We start from the raw sequence: 18,096 nt of genomic DNA, 5'->3' as shown, positions 1-18,096 counted from the left end.
ATTTAAGGTTTTTTTTTATTGAATTTATTATTAATTATTTAGTGGTGGAACTTTAACGGTTGATAATTAAATTATCGTCTATGATAATTTAATTTAATTTAATTTAATTTAACAGTTTGCTCTCCAGACAACAGGGAACCTTTGTAAGTGCATGAGTTCCTGAACCAAAGCAAACAGACTGCTTTTGTTTGCTTTTGTTCAGGGATTCCTCCATGTTTGTTGTTGTTGTTATCATCCTGGCTGTGACGTGTCTTGTGCATGTTTTTCCCTACACAATGGCCAGGGTTTTCACTACTCTGAATGTATTTGAAATTCTTATAAAATTGAAATTCTTATACAAATATTTTCCAAGACATTAAAAGAGCTTTAGTTTAAATAAGGTGATATAAAAACTTGAATATAGCCACCATCGTGATTTATTGTGCTCTTGTCAAACTGATGCAAAATAAACAATATTTTGCTGTTTAAATGTATGTATGGGTCCATCACTTGATTCAGTAATATACCAAAAAATATGGCAAATATATGGCTTATACCATTAAACTGCGATTAATTGAGATTAATTAATCACAATTTATTATTATTTATATTATTGTTAAGCATTTTGTAATTTTTTTATTGAAACTTAATTAGTCATTTGAACTTTGGGGCAAATAGCACAGTACCAAGCAGCACATATCACTGCCCATATTCAGTGGGCTCACCCAGAAACATTAAAGCCAACTTCCATTTGCACAGACAACTTTTATTAGCAAAAAATAACAATGGCATCAAAAACCCTGATACAGGACATCTCTGATCAATTTCTTAAACTTTCTCTCTGGACATTCTGCTGTTGTTTTTATTTCCATCTTCCTCGAGACATGTAAAAAGTCGATGGATCAACATTAAGACCTGTACAAAGATTGAAAGATTCACCCGAGAGTTGGCTATTTAGCCAGCATGCTAAGAGTCCATGCGAACAGGGGTGTCCCTACTCTCGTCACCCGTGAGTTACAGCTATCCACCCGCCTTTTTAAAATCACGCTTAAATCCTTATTGGATGGGCTGTACCATTAAGACAAACCTAAAGTGCATTACTGTACCTTAGTACACCCCTGACTTCAACCAACAAATGTTGACGTACAATCATCACGCCTATGTTGACATTTACAAAACATGCCATCAACTTAAACAACAATAACCACCCACCATAAATAACAACACCGTGAAAGTTACCTGAAATATTCCAAAGCACCTAATCCGTAGAAACTTATTGTCACACATGATACACACAAGATGAATGTTCACATGAAAATCAAAGATTTTGTGCCAGACGCTGCGCCCCACTTCAGCCAGAGCACGTTTACATACACAACAATATTTCCAATTAACATTAAGTCACATTAACGTCTTCACAATGAAAGTGGCAGTTGGTGCAGGAAAGAAATCTCAACATCATCTTATCTTATATCTATTCCAATTTTTTATATATATATATTAGACACAATACAATTGATACATGCTTTGTTTTTTTTTTTTGAAGTAATTAATCTTATTAGAACGAGTCGGAGCACATTCTTAATTCATTTTACATTTGGTTCATGAGAGAACTGTGTTTTCTAGTGTGTGAAGTTGTTAGCGAACATTTTGACTGTGTCTTTTGGTTTGGTTATTTGCGTAACTACCGCAGAAGAGATTTTTTAGAAGTAGTTTATTTCAGCCCTAAATCAACATTTAAAAAAAAAACCAAAGCAGAATGAGGAACATATCTGCCCATTTCTCAGTGACAGATAGTCGGTTTTTAATGTTCCCTTTGAAGTATATTCTGTAATTCCCAAGTACCGAAGTTAACATCAATAATAGTCATTAAAATGATGCCTGAGTGATGATAAAAATGTGAACAAGACTGCCAGTTACCTGAAAGATGTGTGTATTAAGTTGAGTAAAACTTGTATATCATTACACTAATATCTGAAAGTTTCTCAATTCTCTTTATGCTTGTTTTTGTCCATATCATTTCTCCATCCTTTTTCCAGCCACCTCACAAGGTCCAGGAAGTTCTCAGTGTCAGACACCAGACTTTGGCTGCTTTCAGATTTACAGTTGCTGTTGTTGCTCAAGCATTTCCTGAGGATATTATGTCACTGAATCACTGCTCAAGAGCCAACGTGTAGCTGGTTAGCTCATTAGCTACTCAACAATAAATTAGCTGAACATCCACTGGATGGTTGAAAAGGGCAGGTGAAGATATAAACCTTTATGATTGGTTAAAAAAAACTACAGTCAACTGTGTTTTGGTTGGTAACATTGTTGAGCAAGTCTGCCTAGTCAACAGGGGGAGGAGGAGTCTTCATGGATAATGATCTTAGCTGATGATCTAGTGATCTACAGTGAGAATAGAGAGGATTTAAAAACGCTGGTGGGAAGAGTAACCTAAGTTACCAGAGGCCAGAGAGAGCATGTATAAATGACCGAGCGATTGGAAAAAGAGAGAGACTATACAGACAGTAGAGGTAGTGAAAACAAATGCATACAAGTATCTAGGAAGGGTCACAATAATGGGCAGAGGGAGGCGAAGACGAGGGTGCAGGCAGGGTGGAACAGCCGCAGACGACTGTCAGGGGGTTCAGTGACAGGAGAGTGGCAACCAGTCGTGAGACCCGCCATGATATATGGTTCAAAAAGAGTTGCATTGACTTGAGGACTTGATGATGTTTACAGTACGTTCTTAGTGGGACTGACAAAGGTTACAAATGGTTATATGAGAGGGTCCTCTCATGTTGAAGGCCAGGTGGCCTGGACATGTGGGGAGGAGAGACACATGGGATGCCTCGTGGTTAAAGAAGGAGAGGAGGACAAACGTCAATACTGGGAAACCAAATGAGGGAATGGCAGGTGACTGCTAAAGGCTTGTTGGACACACACACAACACACACAACATACACTGGTATGATTATGAAAGAAGCCATGAACTGGAGGACATACAGCTACAACTAATAAGAATGATAATAATAGAAAACACTCCAAGTCTTCCTTTGGCATGAGTGTCTGCGAGAAATGTTTCCATCCAGTTTGGAAATGAAGAAGGTCACAGAAGTTTTTTTTTTCAAAATGAAGCTAAACTCTCTAAAGAGCAGCTTATTAAAGTCAAGAAAACAAATGTTGGATAGAAAAAAATGATTATCTCTGAGGTGCTCCAGTTCTGAGAGACAGTGAAAATGAGGTACCTGATATAACCGAGGTCCCTGCAACCAGGAACAAGAAAGCAGCGGACGACTATGTGCGATAAGATTAGCTCTTTAAGTCATATTCTGTATAAGGTTTTGAAGTGCAGACATCCTTTTGTTTTCTGACCATTCGATTGTAGCATCAAATGTACGAGTATTTCTTCACTACAGTCTTTCTTTTGAGCGTAGAGTGCAGAAGTTGAGGACAGTTAAAGCTGCTGCAGCTTGAAAGAGAACAAGTCGTCAGACACTGTTGTAATCCTTGTCAGTTTTTTGTGTGAATCATGAGCCTCTTGTTGCCCAATAACAAACCTCCTGGTATCTTCCTGTGACAATGATGTTTCCTTTAGCTCTTCAGTGCGTTCTTTACAAAGATGACTCATCAGCAGCCCGGCGTATCAAACTTGTTGACCAAAGTAGTAAATATGCACTTTCCTCTAAATGAGGCGGAGAAAGAAAGCAGCAGGGAACAGTCCGGCTGTGTGAGCTCTCCTGCGTGGCAATAAACAACACATAAAAATGAAAACTGTCTCTCTGAAGTGGGTGCTTTGTTGTTCATCTGGTGATGTTGGAGGTTTGTTTTAGTGTGCGGTTGAGAAGCTGGTGAGTAGATGCTGGTGTCAGTTCAAGAGCTGGAGGGCTCAGCGTTGCCCGGTGAAAAGGTTCCTCAGGGCGTTGTTGTAGTTTTTATTAAACGCGGTATAGATAAGAGGATTAAAGAAGGAGTTGGAGTAGCCCAGCCACAGGAAGATGCTCTTCCAGATTGGGGGGATGTCGCAGTTGCACAGAGGGACAATGAGCTCCGTGATGAAGAAGGGGATCCAGCAGAGAACAAAGACTCCAATTAAGATGCCCACCATGAGAGCTGCCTTCTTCTCCTTCTGCTCGCGCCACGTGTCCCCATCTGTCTGGAAGGTCACCGTGGCGTGCCGAACGGTGAACACCATCTGTGGTTGCTGGGCTTCCTCTTTCGCCTGGTTGGAAATGAACAAAGAATCGATCAGGCTTGTACTTGCTTCCTCAAATTGTGTAAGAAAGTCATAACCTCCCCAAATAACAATATCAGTTGGAGGCAATTCTGTGGCAACTCAAGTGAGAATCAACAAGTGGATCAACAACCGGTTCCTTAATTTCATAAACACTGCTTGCAGCCTGAGCTGTAAAGCCATCTCTATTCCCAGCAACCTACTTTTCATTTCACAGCCACTGCAGAGTGGAGAGTGGGAAGCTCTTTTTTCAGCACAGCAGAGCGCAAGGTTCACTTTATTTTTAATCCTGTCAAGACCTACCTGCTTATAACCCAGCCTCATCCACACCATCCGACGGAAGACGCTGCATTTTAAAGCGAGGAATTTACATTCATTCGTCTGCTTTGAACCCTGGTAGCCGTGGCGACGTTTGTGTGGCATGTTGGTGGGGATGGGACTGATAAAATTGACGAATAAATCTATAGCAAAGGTCACTGGCATGATGGACACTGAAGTAGTGTTCGTGAAAGATAGATTTTGAGTGTTCTGAAAGAGGACAGTATTTGTATATTCCATTTGGTTGAAGCAGCTCCTTACTGCAACACGCAGACTCATTTCTGCTTGTTTACTTTTGAGGAGCACATTCTTCCAACTTGGGAACTCTGTGTTCTTACACCTGCAGCCTGAACAGAAAACAACACATGAAGCAGAGGTGGGCAATTAAACCTCCTAAGGGGCCACATTACATACTGCCACTGTTGAGAGGGGCCAAAGTGGAGAAATAAAATGAAGCCTTGTGGGAAAAAACTCAAGTAACCCAGCAGAAAGGGAATTACAATAAGTTCCATAATTCCATAGAGAGGATATATATATATATATATATATATATATATATATATATATATATATATATATATATATATATATATATATATATATATATATATATTTCTTTCAACAAGGACATAATTTAGCTAAACCTTAATACATGAATATAAGAAAGAAAATAAGTCATTAATTTAGTTACTATTATTTAATTACTTGAACAAAGTCAGAAAACAATGATGTGTAATAAACAAATCATTAAAATAAAATAAAATAAAATACATTGTACATTTTCACTCTGACTGGTCCGCTGTAAGACCATCAGAGGATGTTCTGTCATGATCAGGAATATTTCTAACACACAACCTGAGCAACATTGGAACACCAACAAGGGAGCCTCAGTCAAAGTGCACTTGTGCTATAAGTCCCATAGAAAATCCCTTTTCATTTGTGAAAAACTGTAGCTACTGACACTCAGTTGTTATTTTGCCAGGCTATTTGCAGAAACAAATAGCAGAAAATGTATTTGTTTCAAATGTGTCCAGAAAGGGGTGGACAACATGGCAAAATATATCATGATTTATCTATTTATTTACTTACTTTAAATAACTGTTTGGATTTTATCACTTCTCTTTTGCATGATTTTATTGTCGTTCTGAGTTTCCAGACAAATCCTTAGCATTCTTTGCCTGAACTTGCTTCATGAAAACAATTTCTTTCTGTCTTCACATTTTGGAGCACATTTATTTTGTTGTGCATTTAGTATTTTGCCAACTTTTAAACCACAAAGCAAACTTTGGCAGTCTATGAATATCAATAAAGTTTTGAAGACACATTAGCCATTAGATCTGTTAGCACTGTTAGCTCTGCGGTGCAGACAGTCTTTGGCGTTGCGGGTCCAACAAGAATCACTCCCTCCATCGTTGGTCGAGAAAGTGTGTGGTCAAGTTAGAGGTGCATCAGGTTTAAAAACAGCTGGAAGTTGCACATGTGAGCGGCTTCTTGGCTGTGAGTGTGTGGGAAGAGGAGCGCCGCGCACCACAGCAGCGCTGCTTTGACTGACTGACAGATCAGCGCACCAACATACTGTAGCTCTACACTATAGTGTATAGAAAGAATGTCAGCGAATCCATGTGATCTCCTCACCTTGGTAGCTCATTAACACGTTCCTATTGTCATGATTTAATAGCATCATGTCGCCCACCGCTATCTCCAGACAAATGAGGTGAATATGGATCATTTTCCCACCGGACACCTGACACTCTCTCACGGCACACTAGTGAGCCGCGGCACCCCAGCTGAAAAGCGCTGCTCTACAGTGTCGGCATGAAAAGTGAAATGTGCAGCCACTTTTTTCCACACAACCCGGTTAAGATAACGTTTTACCTAATCATAAAAGACTGTGAGCGGCTTCCCCCTCGAAACCTGCTCTTTCAATAAAATGCTAGTGTTATCAAGATGGTCACAGAAAAGATATAAAATCCAGCCACCGTCTCATTTACTGGCAAACTGCAAATTAGATGGAGACTCCAGATTGTGTGTGATTGTATGCTATTGTTCGGAACCGACATTTAGACCTCCCTTTGGCAAGTTAGCGGTGATGAAGCTGAGCGCTCCCCTGGCTGGTTCATCGTGATGATTGCTTTGTAATCAATAATTGCACAGCAACAAACAGATCTGGGCCACGGTGATGCAGAACATGAAATGATGTGGAGTGCACTCCAGTGTGAGATAAAGACGGTGATCACCTCTGCCATGGGTGTGATGGTGTTGCTCTTGCGGGAGCCGATGCGAAACTTGGCTGCCTTGTAGATCTTCCAGTAGACAAACAGCACCACACACAGGGGCAGGTAGAAGGCTCCGAAAGTCGAGAAGATGGTGTAGGATGGATCCTGGCTCACCTGACATTTCATGCCCTCCGAGTAGGTCTCGCCCCACCCAAAGAGCGGCGACAGGGAGATGATGGAGGACAACAGCCAGGTGAGGGCGATCATCACATTGGAAATCTTTTTTCGAGTCTTGAGTGTGTACTCGAGATGCCGAGTGATGGACCAGTACCGGTCCAGAGCAATGGCCGTCACGTTCCAGATGCTGGCCGTGCAGCACAGCACGTCGAAGGAGATCCAGATTTGGCAGAGGACGCGGCCCAGCTTCCACAGCCTTCCGTTCAGTTCATGCACCAGGCTGAGCGGCATCACCAGCGCGGCCACCATGACGTCTGAGATGGCCATGGACGCCACCAGGTTGTGAGGCACGCGGTGGAAAGTCCGGACCCTCAGGATGGTCACCAGCACCAACAGGTTCCACACAAATGTAGCCACCGCCAGAAGGGCAAGAAGGGTGAACGTGAGAACGCTGAAAAGAGTAAACGGCTTTTTGGAGTTTCCACCTGAGTCCAGGCCGTTCAGGGCGCTGCTGAGGTTCGCAGACAAGATGCTGGTGTTGGGGTGAGTCATGGCGGCTACTCAGGCCCTTTGACTGAGGGCCACACTGAAGCTGAATCGGTTCAGATCCGCAGCATTTTAGTCAAGGCATCCTGCAGGTGAGAAAAAAAAGGAATTCTCAAGTGAATGTCATCTCAATAGAGAGACCCACATCTGAGGGTTTGCTGTGCAAAAGATCTTCTACGCAATACATTTAATACCCGAGATATGAGCAGTTTTCTTAAAAAGTGCAACACTTGGCTCTGAACTTTCTGTCTCACTTGTCGGGCGGGAATAAGATCCCAGAAATAATGCCATAAATATTCATGCTCAAGTCCTGCTCCTGTTGCGTCACAAGCCGATCACTTGTAAGTGGAGCCACTGTTGTCAACTTCTTTATGTAAAAGAGATGCTACAATAGATTCTGTGATTTAAGTAGCCGCGGAGCACAGAGGCTGGGGTTTAATTAAAGGTGTCTGCCAAGAGAAAACCCTGCCTCAACATACCAGGCGCTCCATTGATGACATGCCCAATAAATCCATGGATTCACAAGAGAGACTGTGGCAAGAACAGAAGTTCAACTTGACTCTGTACTGTAAGCAACGCACAATGAATCTCAGCGGCTGAGTTTCTCTTTCAACTCCACTTTGATCTCATAAAGACGAGTGATGTTAACATGCTCTGACACATGAATGGTCTCAGAAACTTAGTGCCACAGTGATAAAGAAAACAATCTCTCATTGGTATGTTCCTCGGCAGCGTTGCCAGGGGCAATAATGATTTTATGCATCTTGTTTTTAAGAGAACATCTTCAGAGAAGCCTGGTTTAACTATCGCATTAATCATTCATTCATTTTAATAATCTATTCATGCATTATACATGACTGCTTTTTAATAAATCTGAGGCTTTTTTTTTTCTAAACTGGTCGGTTAATTGCAGACTGTTGACCTGAACCTTGAATCTTCATCTTTTTTTAGTGTCCTTGTGCAAAACACCAAACTAATTCCGAATTCTTCCTTCTGGGGACAACGGCTTGACTTTTCCAGGTGAATAAAAGACAAAAACAGAGGCTTTAAGTTTCACGTCACCTTTTCTCACCATGCTCTTTTTCCGTGAATCAGAATCAGAAAACTTTATTAATCCCAAGGGAAATGATGCAAATGGATGAATGGTGAATGGGATTACATTAAAAAGGATGGATGTTAAAAGGCGGAACCAGCGTACCGTGATGTGAATATATTACATCAAAGCCAGATTAGGTTGACTAATATCATGACACATCTTATCTTTTACATTTATTCATTTTCTCTCGCAACATCCATTTTAATGTTTTGAAATGCCATTGATGCTCGAGATATCGCAGACGCCAATGGCCGAGAACTGGTTTGGGGGGGAGGTTTGTTTACCTGAAAGAGTCAATATGAAAGGTGCCACTGTAGCAGTGGCTCAGACTTCTTCACATTTATATTGTGAGTGTCCGTTCAGGTGAAATTTGCAAGGGTGCTGGCAGGTGCACTTCATCATCTAGTGCACCTCCCTGTTTAGCGCCAGATGGATTGTCGCTCCCCACACCTACTTCTAGACATTATCTGTTTCTTTCCTTTGCCCTCTGCTGTTGCCACTACCTGCCTGTGAATTCACTCAGTCCCAAACTTGACCTCTCACCTCTCTCAGAAAAAAAAAAACAGTTTAATTTTTTAACGGATACTATGTCATTGGGAGATCATGTTCGGTGTGGACTGAAGCTGCTTGGCAGAGGTTTAGTCTCTATTTCTTTCCAAATGCCTGTACATATATATACTGTGTGACACACAATCTTTACAGCCCACTGCATGGCAATTCACTTATTCATGAGGATTTCTTATTTCCGTTTTTAGTCAAGTCAATCATGTTCTTTCCCTCACATCACTGAGCTTCGGGGACATTTTGGCGCCGTTATTACTGAAGAGGAATGACAATAAATCATCCATGATTTCCAAAGTTACGCTTTGTTCACTTTTGCTGAATGATCTCCACCTACTTCACTACCGGAAGACCAATCAGCCGAGTACAAACTTCTCAACGTTTGATTTGTAGTTTTCATTTTGTTTAAGTCTGTACACATAGTGTTGGCGCTGACTTTGTTGAAGATGTAAAATTCAACTTTCTTGACAATTATTTTTGCAAAAATGAAACAAAAAATATACATTTACAAAAGAAAGTAGGATCATCATATTCAGTGCAAAAAACAGCAAGGGCAGTAATATCGGTGGATTCCTCTCTAGTTGATGTTGTTGCACCCGATTTGTATTCATGATTTTTTTAAAAATCACACATTCACAACTCACCATCATTTGTTTGGCCTGCAGTCTATTTTTAATAACAACAGAGCTCATTTTGAAATCACCACAGCTCCAGCACTTGTTTCATAAACATAACTAAGTCTGCAGCAGATCTATGACCTGTATATGATACGCTCAATGAGTCATCCACAACAAACATTGCATCATGGTGTCTGAAACTGTTCAAACCTGTTCATGACTGATCCAACATTTCGTATTTATGATTAGCGCTTGTTTGATCTTATCAGTCGTCCGTTTCATGAGTAGGTGGTACAACAGCCAGCAGCCCCGTCTCTGTGACCACGGTGAATTTCAGCGGCGTGTGACTATCCCCAGCTTCAAACACAGAGCTTTCCCATCAAAGGCACCAAGATGGCAGGTTGACCACCCCCAGCCCGCCTTATTAGCAAGCTGGATATACATAAAATTGCTTAATGGAGAGAATCAAAGCGGCCTCATCCGGCGATTGAGAGCAGTAAATTCAGCGCTCACGTCACAGACCAGGTGTGTCTGACAGCCAGAGGTAAAGGACCTGCATTTAAAGGGGGGGAGCGAATGCTCCTGTTATTTCTCATGCTTCACTCATATGCAATTTGAGGAATTTACATGAAGCTCTTCCCATCAATTCATGTGGTAGGCGGAATATTTCTCTGCAGGTTATGAAAAAATGTCCTCAGCCGAGCCCATTCACTGACACTGCCCGCTTGACAGGTTACACCATGAACTCCTTATGCAACAGGCCACCAACAAGATTGCAACAGGCAGCATCGCACCATTTAAACAAACCAAGCTGCAAATACGAAGCCTGATGTAGTTACTGCTTCACACAAGCAGACGGCAACACCTGTAACCTTACTTGACGTCATAAATCGCCTTTATCCCTAACCATTTTCAGGCTAGAGATTACAATGATATGAAAGTTGAACATTTCAGGTTGATTTTGTTGCCATTGTCATCATCAGGTAGCACAGGTAGCTCAGCAGCAGAGACATGAGCCACAGGCATTACTGCATGTGACCAAACCGACTTTGTAATGAGTAGTGACGATGGTTCGAGGAACGCAAAAGAGTAATAGTACACATTTACACAGAGTTGCAGAATAATTTTTAAAATGAAACAGTGAAAGTGGTGAAAAATTCAAATGATGTCAAGTCAGTGACATATGTACTTCACTGCCCTGCTGAAGTCCTCTAACAGTTAGAAATACCCCACACTCCACAGTATGAGGAGTTCAACTGTCATTATGGCTCAAACCAGGGACACCTTTTTTGGCTTCCCTCAATGGCCAAGCTTCCAGCCCACTCTCAAAGAGAACCCATAACCCGCTAAGAAAACCAAGTTTGCTCTTGGTTTTTCAGTCCCTACCCAAAAGCTCTGTGGGGTGGGATTGGGACTGAATGGCCTTTTGGTTCAGCTCCGTCTTTCCGCCATTCCATGGTCGATTCCAGTCATGACCACAAGCTTTGTCCACTGCAGCTTGTTTGACTAGAGTCTCCATATCTGACTGACTTCCCTATCACCGGTAACCACATGTAATTACACCAGCAGGCCAATCTACATCCTGTTTGACAAACGAGATTGTACGATTGCACCTTTGAATGGCAGAGGTGAAGATCCCAGTCACCCATTAAACAACGTGGGTCAGAACACAGGGCCGTGGAGACATTTTTAACAAGTGCAAAACGCATATGTCTCAGTTAATGGAGCATGGCAGAAAAAAAAAGTATCTTCTGCTCTGGCAGCAGAGACAGGAGTTCATTATTCAGGTCACGGCGTGGATAGATAAGCGAATGGACAGAGGGCGGCGTGGACAAACACGGACGGCGATAACTTTTGCTCGTGAGCCAGTTGTTTCAGCGATGGTCAGACCGCTAATTTAGATGAATGAGTTTGGGATTTGTTCTAATGGCTCTGCCATGAATTATTCTGGGTCAAACACATTATTGACTTTGAAACTGCCGCACAGAAGCTGACTCTGAGCTGATGGATATTATACTCTCCAAAGGTAATGATGTCACTTTGTAACATTTTACACTGACCACAATTTGCTGTTTAACAACAATAATATTAATGACCATCAACAGAAGAGGACAAATGGAAGTTCTTTTAACTGAACTACCTGTTCCATCGGTGTTCATGATACAACATCGCTGCAGGTGTGGAGGCAACCTGTGTACATGAACCAGACAGGTTTACTGCTGCCCTTAAAGTGTCTATAAATGTGACGTGTTCCACATGAACATGGATGCTCAGGGTCAATAACTTTGAAGTAAAGATTGATGTCATCATTGGGATTGTTTATCACCAACCATTTCATTTGCTGTTCATCACTTCCCGCTCTCTCAAGCCGTTACATGAACACAGCAGTGAGGTCCTCTCCCTCTCTCTCTCTCGACTGCCCAGCACATTTGTCCCAAATACACAAGTCTAGGTGCATTACACACACATCTTCTTCCTATAAAAACTTTCAAGTCAAATCCCATGATGTATAGCAGGGGTCGGCGACTCGGGAACAGCACGCGGCTCTTTGGCCTCCTAGTTGCGGCTCACTTCAGCGCCGAGAAGTGCTGGGTCGGTTGCAACAGAATGGGTATCAGCAGCTCTTTAAAAAGAACAAGAACCAACTGGTACTTGTACTTGTACGAGCACTGTGCACCTGCTGAGCCACAGTGCACGTGCTGAGGCACAGTGCACGTGTATACACACACACGCGATGGTTGCAGTGGCCACAGACCCGGAGCGGTATGTTTTCATCCCACCAGCTCAGACTGAGAACCAAGTACTGATTTATTTGATGGGGTTGTCAGACTTTGATCAGTCAGTTAGTTCAGAGAGTCACGTTGTCTTGACCTAAAAACGTATGAAAAACTATGTAAAAATGTATCTGTGGGTCTGCTGTAATTCAGAATATATGATGATTAATGATTACTGGAATCTCAGTCGCGCACGTCCAAGCTACGGCAACACCAGAGGGACAAAACTGACTGCTCAATTGGACTGCTATTATCACCATTAAAAGGGAGCAATATACCTGCAAAAGGTTATTTGGCGAGCAGAAAGCACGTATCACAGATGTTTCTCTTTCATTGGTCACCATTCTCTCTTCATGGTGTTGAGTGTGGAGTCTGTGTCCGTCCCTTCACTGAGCACATGATGAAACATTCATATAAATAATGTTGCTAGTTTACTTTGAACTTTGTCACAAAGATCTTTTGGAGTAGTACTAGGTCTAATTAAAATAATAATAATAAGAAGAAAGCAATCCGTTCCAGACGCCCGTTCAAGAAGCGATTTGTTTGAAATCTTAATCGATTTTTCGCATTACAATTAATGGAAAAAGAAATTGTGTTCCAAGCCTTAAAAGAGGCTTTTGTAGGAGTGAATGTAGAGCGTCTGCTGCAGGTGCGCTGTTCCTCTATGTGTGTGGCCGCTGCACGTGGGAGGGGTTGCCGAGTGAGTGACGTCTCTCCAGAAGTGAAGAGGTGCCCGGTGTGTGTCCAGCTCTGAATGTGCGCTTCTGTGCAGTTTGGCTGTGACAAAGTCATAAACCAAGTAACGCTCTGTCCCAGACTCGCCTCATCCCTGTCCCAGCTCCAGCTGACAACAGGACATCAAACCCTGGAGTGTTACGCTCCAGCCTCGGAGGTGTAGAGAGTGAGCACCTCCCCTGTGACTCTCTACCACGGTCCAGTGTGGAGACAGGAAAGGTTTTACACCTCAATATGAAGAAAAAACAGTCAGTAAATGTAGCTAACGGGACACGTCTGCATACAGAGGCTGCGTTATACACGGTCGTGCATGTTATGGTTTTTCTGTCTTTTTTCGGGGGCATTTGAGTTCTGGATTAGCGTTCGAAATCAGAAGCAAAAAAATCTCGAAATTTTTGTTCGAACTCCGGTTTGTTCGAAGTCAAGGACGTTCGAAAACCGAGGTACCACTATATATATATATAAACAATGTTAAAAAGCAGCATTATGTTTTGCAGCTCCAGAGTGTCACTTGGGAACAAATGTCTCCTTGGACTGTAATGGTAGCCAAGCCCTGATCTAGTGACACATCCATTGATCTCGCGAGGTACATCTGAACTCTATTGAAAACATGAATAATGTAGTGACTTCTGTAGTGACCTAATCCTATATGTCTTGTCAGGATAAGTGGGATTAATGGTGTGAGAAATGATCATCTAGAACAACCAATGGTGATCATGCTTTGCCTGTTCTCAGGAATTTCTGGTCTTATCTTCTGGGTTGCTGTTGACAAGTTCTGACCACTGCAGATAGCCCACAAGAGCTGTGGCTTTTGGTGGCTAAAGATAGATTTTCCTCCATCGTTGTTGGTCGATTGGTCTGTTACACAGCACACAGTGACAGACCACCATTCAAAAAGTCAATTAAATGTGGTGTATAATTAACCTTCAAGAAATGTGGTTATGCGGTGTAAAAAAAACAACCTTACACAATTACAGGGATTTTTCAAAGAAACACATCCAAGCTTGATTCAAACATTGAGGAAAACTTAACAGTAGAAGTTAATAAGCAAGTTCAACTGATCACTGCCTTAATTCTTATCATTTTATTACACATTAATGGTTTCGATAAAAGCGCTCGCCAGCGCATCTGTATCGCCGCCTGTACTGGTGTAAACACGAGGAGCATAAACAAAAAAACCATGCTGCTCGGAGACAAGCGACTCACTTTCTCGCCAGCGTTCTCCGCGCAGTTGAATCAAAAGTCCAGATTCCTCACTCGACATCACAAATTCACTTGTTACTCAACATCGAGGCAGCGCACTTCGGACTGTTCAAATCTCCCCGAGGTTTTCTGCGAGACACTCTGACGGAGGTGCCACTTACCCCTGCGTCAGACGGGATCACGCAGCCGGTCGTGTCCGCGCCTCGGACGTCTCCATCACACAAGACTTCGGCGTGTCAGCGCAGACGCTTCGACGCAAACAGACGCTGCAACGAAGGAAGGGAGGAGGAGAGGAGCGAGCTCGCAGAGGAACACTGGATTATCGAGACATTTCACGGCTGTGTTTGGAGTACTGTCACGATGACGTCGATCCGGCTCCGAGTGTCCTCCTCCCGATGCTCTCCTCTAACGACTTCTGCTCGGATGAAGGTTTGTTTGAGGAGACCCCGCTCGGTGATGGATGACGCTGCCACCTGACCGACCATGAACTCCCCCCACTCACCCCGCGGCTCCCCCCACTCTGATTAATCCACCTGTCCTGCAACGTCTCCCACACGCTGCCAGTGGCGCAGGAGCCCGTGCGCCCTGGTGGCTGCACATTACTGCACATAATCACACAGTCGCAGCCTCACTCCAGGACAACAAAGTCACATCCAGGAACAGACATACTATAGAGTATACGGTACTGCAGACCTGGGCAAAGTGCGGGCCGGGGGCCAGATGCGGCCTTTCGACTGTATTTACGTGGCCCTTCCGGAGTCAGAGGAAAACTATAAAACTGATCACCTCGGAATGTTCCTAACAATTTAGTGTTTTGTTCATTATGATGCAACTGAAACTGGCTTTATTTATTTTGTAATTGTTCGTCTTTTGAGAATATTTCTTGTCCCTTAAAATACATCAAAATTGAAAGTAGATTTTGAAATGCATGAGGCACATTGAGAATCCTTAAATTGAATATGATTTAAATTGAGTAAAACACAACAAACTAACATTCTCTGTCCATTTTTAAAGTGTAATCACTTGAATTTTATTTTCGATTTTCTCCTGCTCTCCTTTCTTTGGATTTGACAGCACCTCTCAACGGTGACAGTATATTACCTGGGCCCTTAGGAAATTTAATTGCCCACCTCTGCTGTACTGTACCATACTATACAATGCATTTATATTCTTTTATTCTAACCTTTATTACATTATCTTGCAATACTCTACTATAGCATAGCATAGTAAACAGCAGTATAGCATATTATAGAATATACTGCTGTAATATTGTGTTCTCACTGTATTGTACTATATGATACTACAGTACCATGTACTGCACTCCGTGCTGTATATGTATACAGTACTTTTATCTTAAGTAACGAGGACAAATGAACCACACCACATTTACATGCATCTTAAATGAATAGAAATCATAATAAAAGGATGGACCAAACATCAAAGATAAAAATGCCATCTATGTCAAAATATATTTTGAATTTTCTTTCAATTTCTTTCTTTCCTTTTGAGGAAAATAATGACAAACGAAAAGAAGAAACAAGTGACAACATTTTGTCATGAATATGTTGTGTTGTGCCAGTACTGTTGAACCAGCACTTGCTACAACGATACAAGGATAAAAAAAAAAAAAAAAAAAAAAAATGACAGAAAACGACAACTTATCAGTTGTAAATTTTTTTGTCTGACCCCAAGAGGGCTGCAAAAACACAGGAAACCACATATGGCCCCTGGGCCCCACTTTGCCCAGGTCTGGGATAGCGTATATATGTATATGGTGCAGCATAGTGCTAATGCTGTACCGTAATGTATTGAACTATACTAGTCAAGGTGATCCTGTACTATGTGCATGGTATTTTGCCACATATACTCCACCATGCTTTACTACAGTACACCATTTAATCAATTGTTTATTCAAAATTATATTACACTACTACTACCCTACCCTACTCTACTATATTGCACTATACTTCTCTACACTGCAATACTATACTAACCAATGCTCTACTCCTTGCACATTCTCAATATCTGTTTTACTGTATCCTTACAGCTATCAAATGATAAACAATGCTCTAATGTTCTTTGAGGGGCCACAATAATGATTCAATAGTAGTATTCTCTAAGTGTGTGGCATTCAGAGAATACTATTTTGATTCTGACTAATTATTATTTGAGTTAAAAACTAGCACAATTTCATTCATGTAAATCATATTACCCTAACAGCGATAGATTATCCTGCATAGATTATCAACTGTCATTATTAAAGTTGTTTGAATATCAGCCTTGGAAGGACATCTTCAGTGTGAAGAGGCAAGGCAGATGTGGAAACACAACACAACCGTCATGACAGAGAATAACCTCCATCGTTTCTCCTGTTTCTGCTGCGACCAAACAGAATCCAGAGATCCTATACTGTCTGTGGCTAGCCTTGCAGATGACTGACTGACAGACTGCTTTCTCTGTCAACCCCATTCACCTGCGTCAGGCCTCACACCATAGTTCTGTCTGGATTGAAAGTGACACCCGATGAAGGCGCTGCGCTGCTTCCTGACAGCAGCAGTTAAACTGTGCTGATTCAGCTGGTGGCTGGAAGCACTCAACCAAATAGGGCTTGATTCAGAGCATAATGGAGCTGAAGCTTCATGAATGTGAAATACTTCTGTTGTCTACTATTTTTGTACGTGTTGTCTGATGCCACAATGACATGTCATTTGGTATGGGCTGTACAATATATATAACGTGCATAAAGCATGAGGGAGAGTAACGTGTCCTGGTTCGTGTCCTGTCCAACGATGAAATACTGAACTCATGGTGACAAAAGAATAATGGAGGAACAATACGTACAAATGAGAGAGAAGACAGAGCAGCTCTGGAGCCAGGCTAACTTCCTGAAGGACACAACCCAGCCAAGATAGTAAATCTAATAAATTAAGTTCATGACATCATCATCAAAAAGCCAATATCTCCCTTCAAGGAGAGCCAAATAGGGATTAGACTCCCTTCTGATCGACCAGTTTCAAAACAAAATGAACGGAGTGTATCCATTCTGATTCACTCCAGCAGACCAGTGTCACGCAACACGCTCACAGGACGGCTGGTCGCAGAACTTATTACACACTTCATCATCTTGTCAGGTTCCCAGCGTATAGCGCTGACTGTCTGCAGACACATGAATAGGAATTTAAGTACGTTCAAAAAATGTTTGGGTTTGTTTTTTTTTTCCTCCCCAAGTATTAAACTGAATTGGGAACACTCATGGGTCAAACCCATTTTCAGATATAGTCAGTTTATGTTTTGAACTTCTGAATTGAATCTGAATCAAAAAACGCACAAACCGAAAACTGTGTTTTTACCTTGTAAGTAAACAAACAATCCATCAGATTTCAAAAGAAGATTGAATTCATATTTGTTTTATCCTCACAGAGAGCTTTTCCATCATGCTCACTCTGTTGCAACTGTAAATCTTGTAAATATTTCGGGTGGACCATGGAGATGTGTTGATGGATGAGAGTGAAACAATGGAAGTACTCTGACACTGTGGCTGGTTCAACCAGCAGTCTGATGAAGTTGATTTGAAGAATGTCTGAGAAGAGATGCAAGGACAATTAAAAAGAGGTTGAGAAATACTGAGCAACTAAATCCCATGTGTCCTCCGATTCCT

The 18,096-nt window shown here is 41.9% G+C and overlaps 1 protein-coding gene across 1 annotated transcript; it reads right to left on the bottom strand.

Moving 5' to 3' along the window:
• Positions 1-748: 748 nt before the first annotated feature.
• On the bottom strand, positions 749-14,915 carry htr5ab (5-hydroxytryptamine (serotonin) receptor 5A, genome duplicate b). Its single transcript, XM_053859957.1, has 3 exons — positions 14,600-14,915; positions 6,751-7,538; positions 749-4,183 (listed from the first exon to the last, which is right to left on the bottom strand). The coding sequence occupies exons 2-3, from the start codon at positions 7,456-7,458 to the stop codon at positions 3,851-3,853; spliced, it is 1,041 nt and encodes a 346-aa protein (XP_053715932.1). The 5' UTR covers positions 7,459-7,538; positions 14,600-14,915; the 3' UTR covers positions 749-3,850.
• Positions 14,916-18,096: the final 3,181 nt, after the last annotated feature.

This window comes from Synchiropus splendidus, chromosome 3 (assembly GCF_027744825.2).
Source record: "Synchiropus splendidus isolate RoL2022-P1 chromosome 3, RoL_Sspl_1.0, whole genome shotgun sequence".
Classification (NCBI taxonomy): Eukaryota; Metazoa; Chordata; class Actinopteri; order Syngnathiformes; family Callionymidae; genus Synchiropus; species Synchiropus splendidus.
The sequence above is the reverse complement of the archived record's forward strand: the minus strand, read 5'-3'. Positions and strand labels throughout refer to the sequence as shown.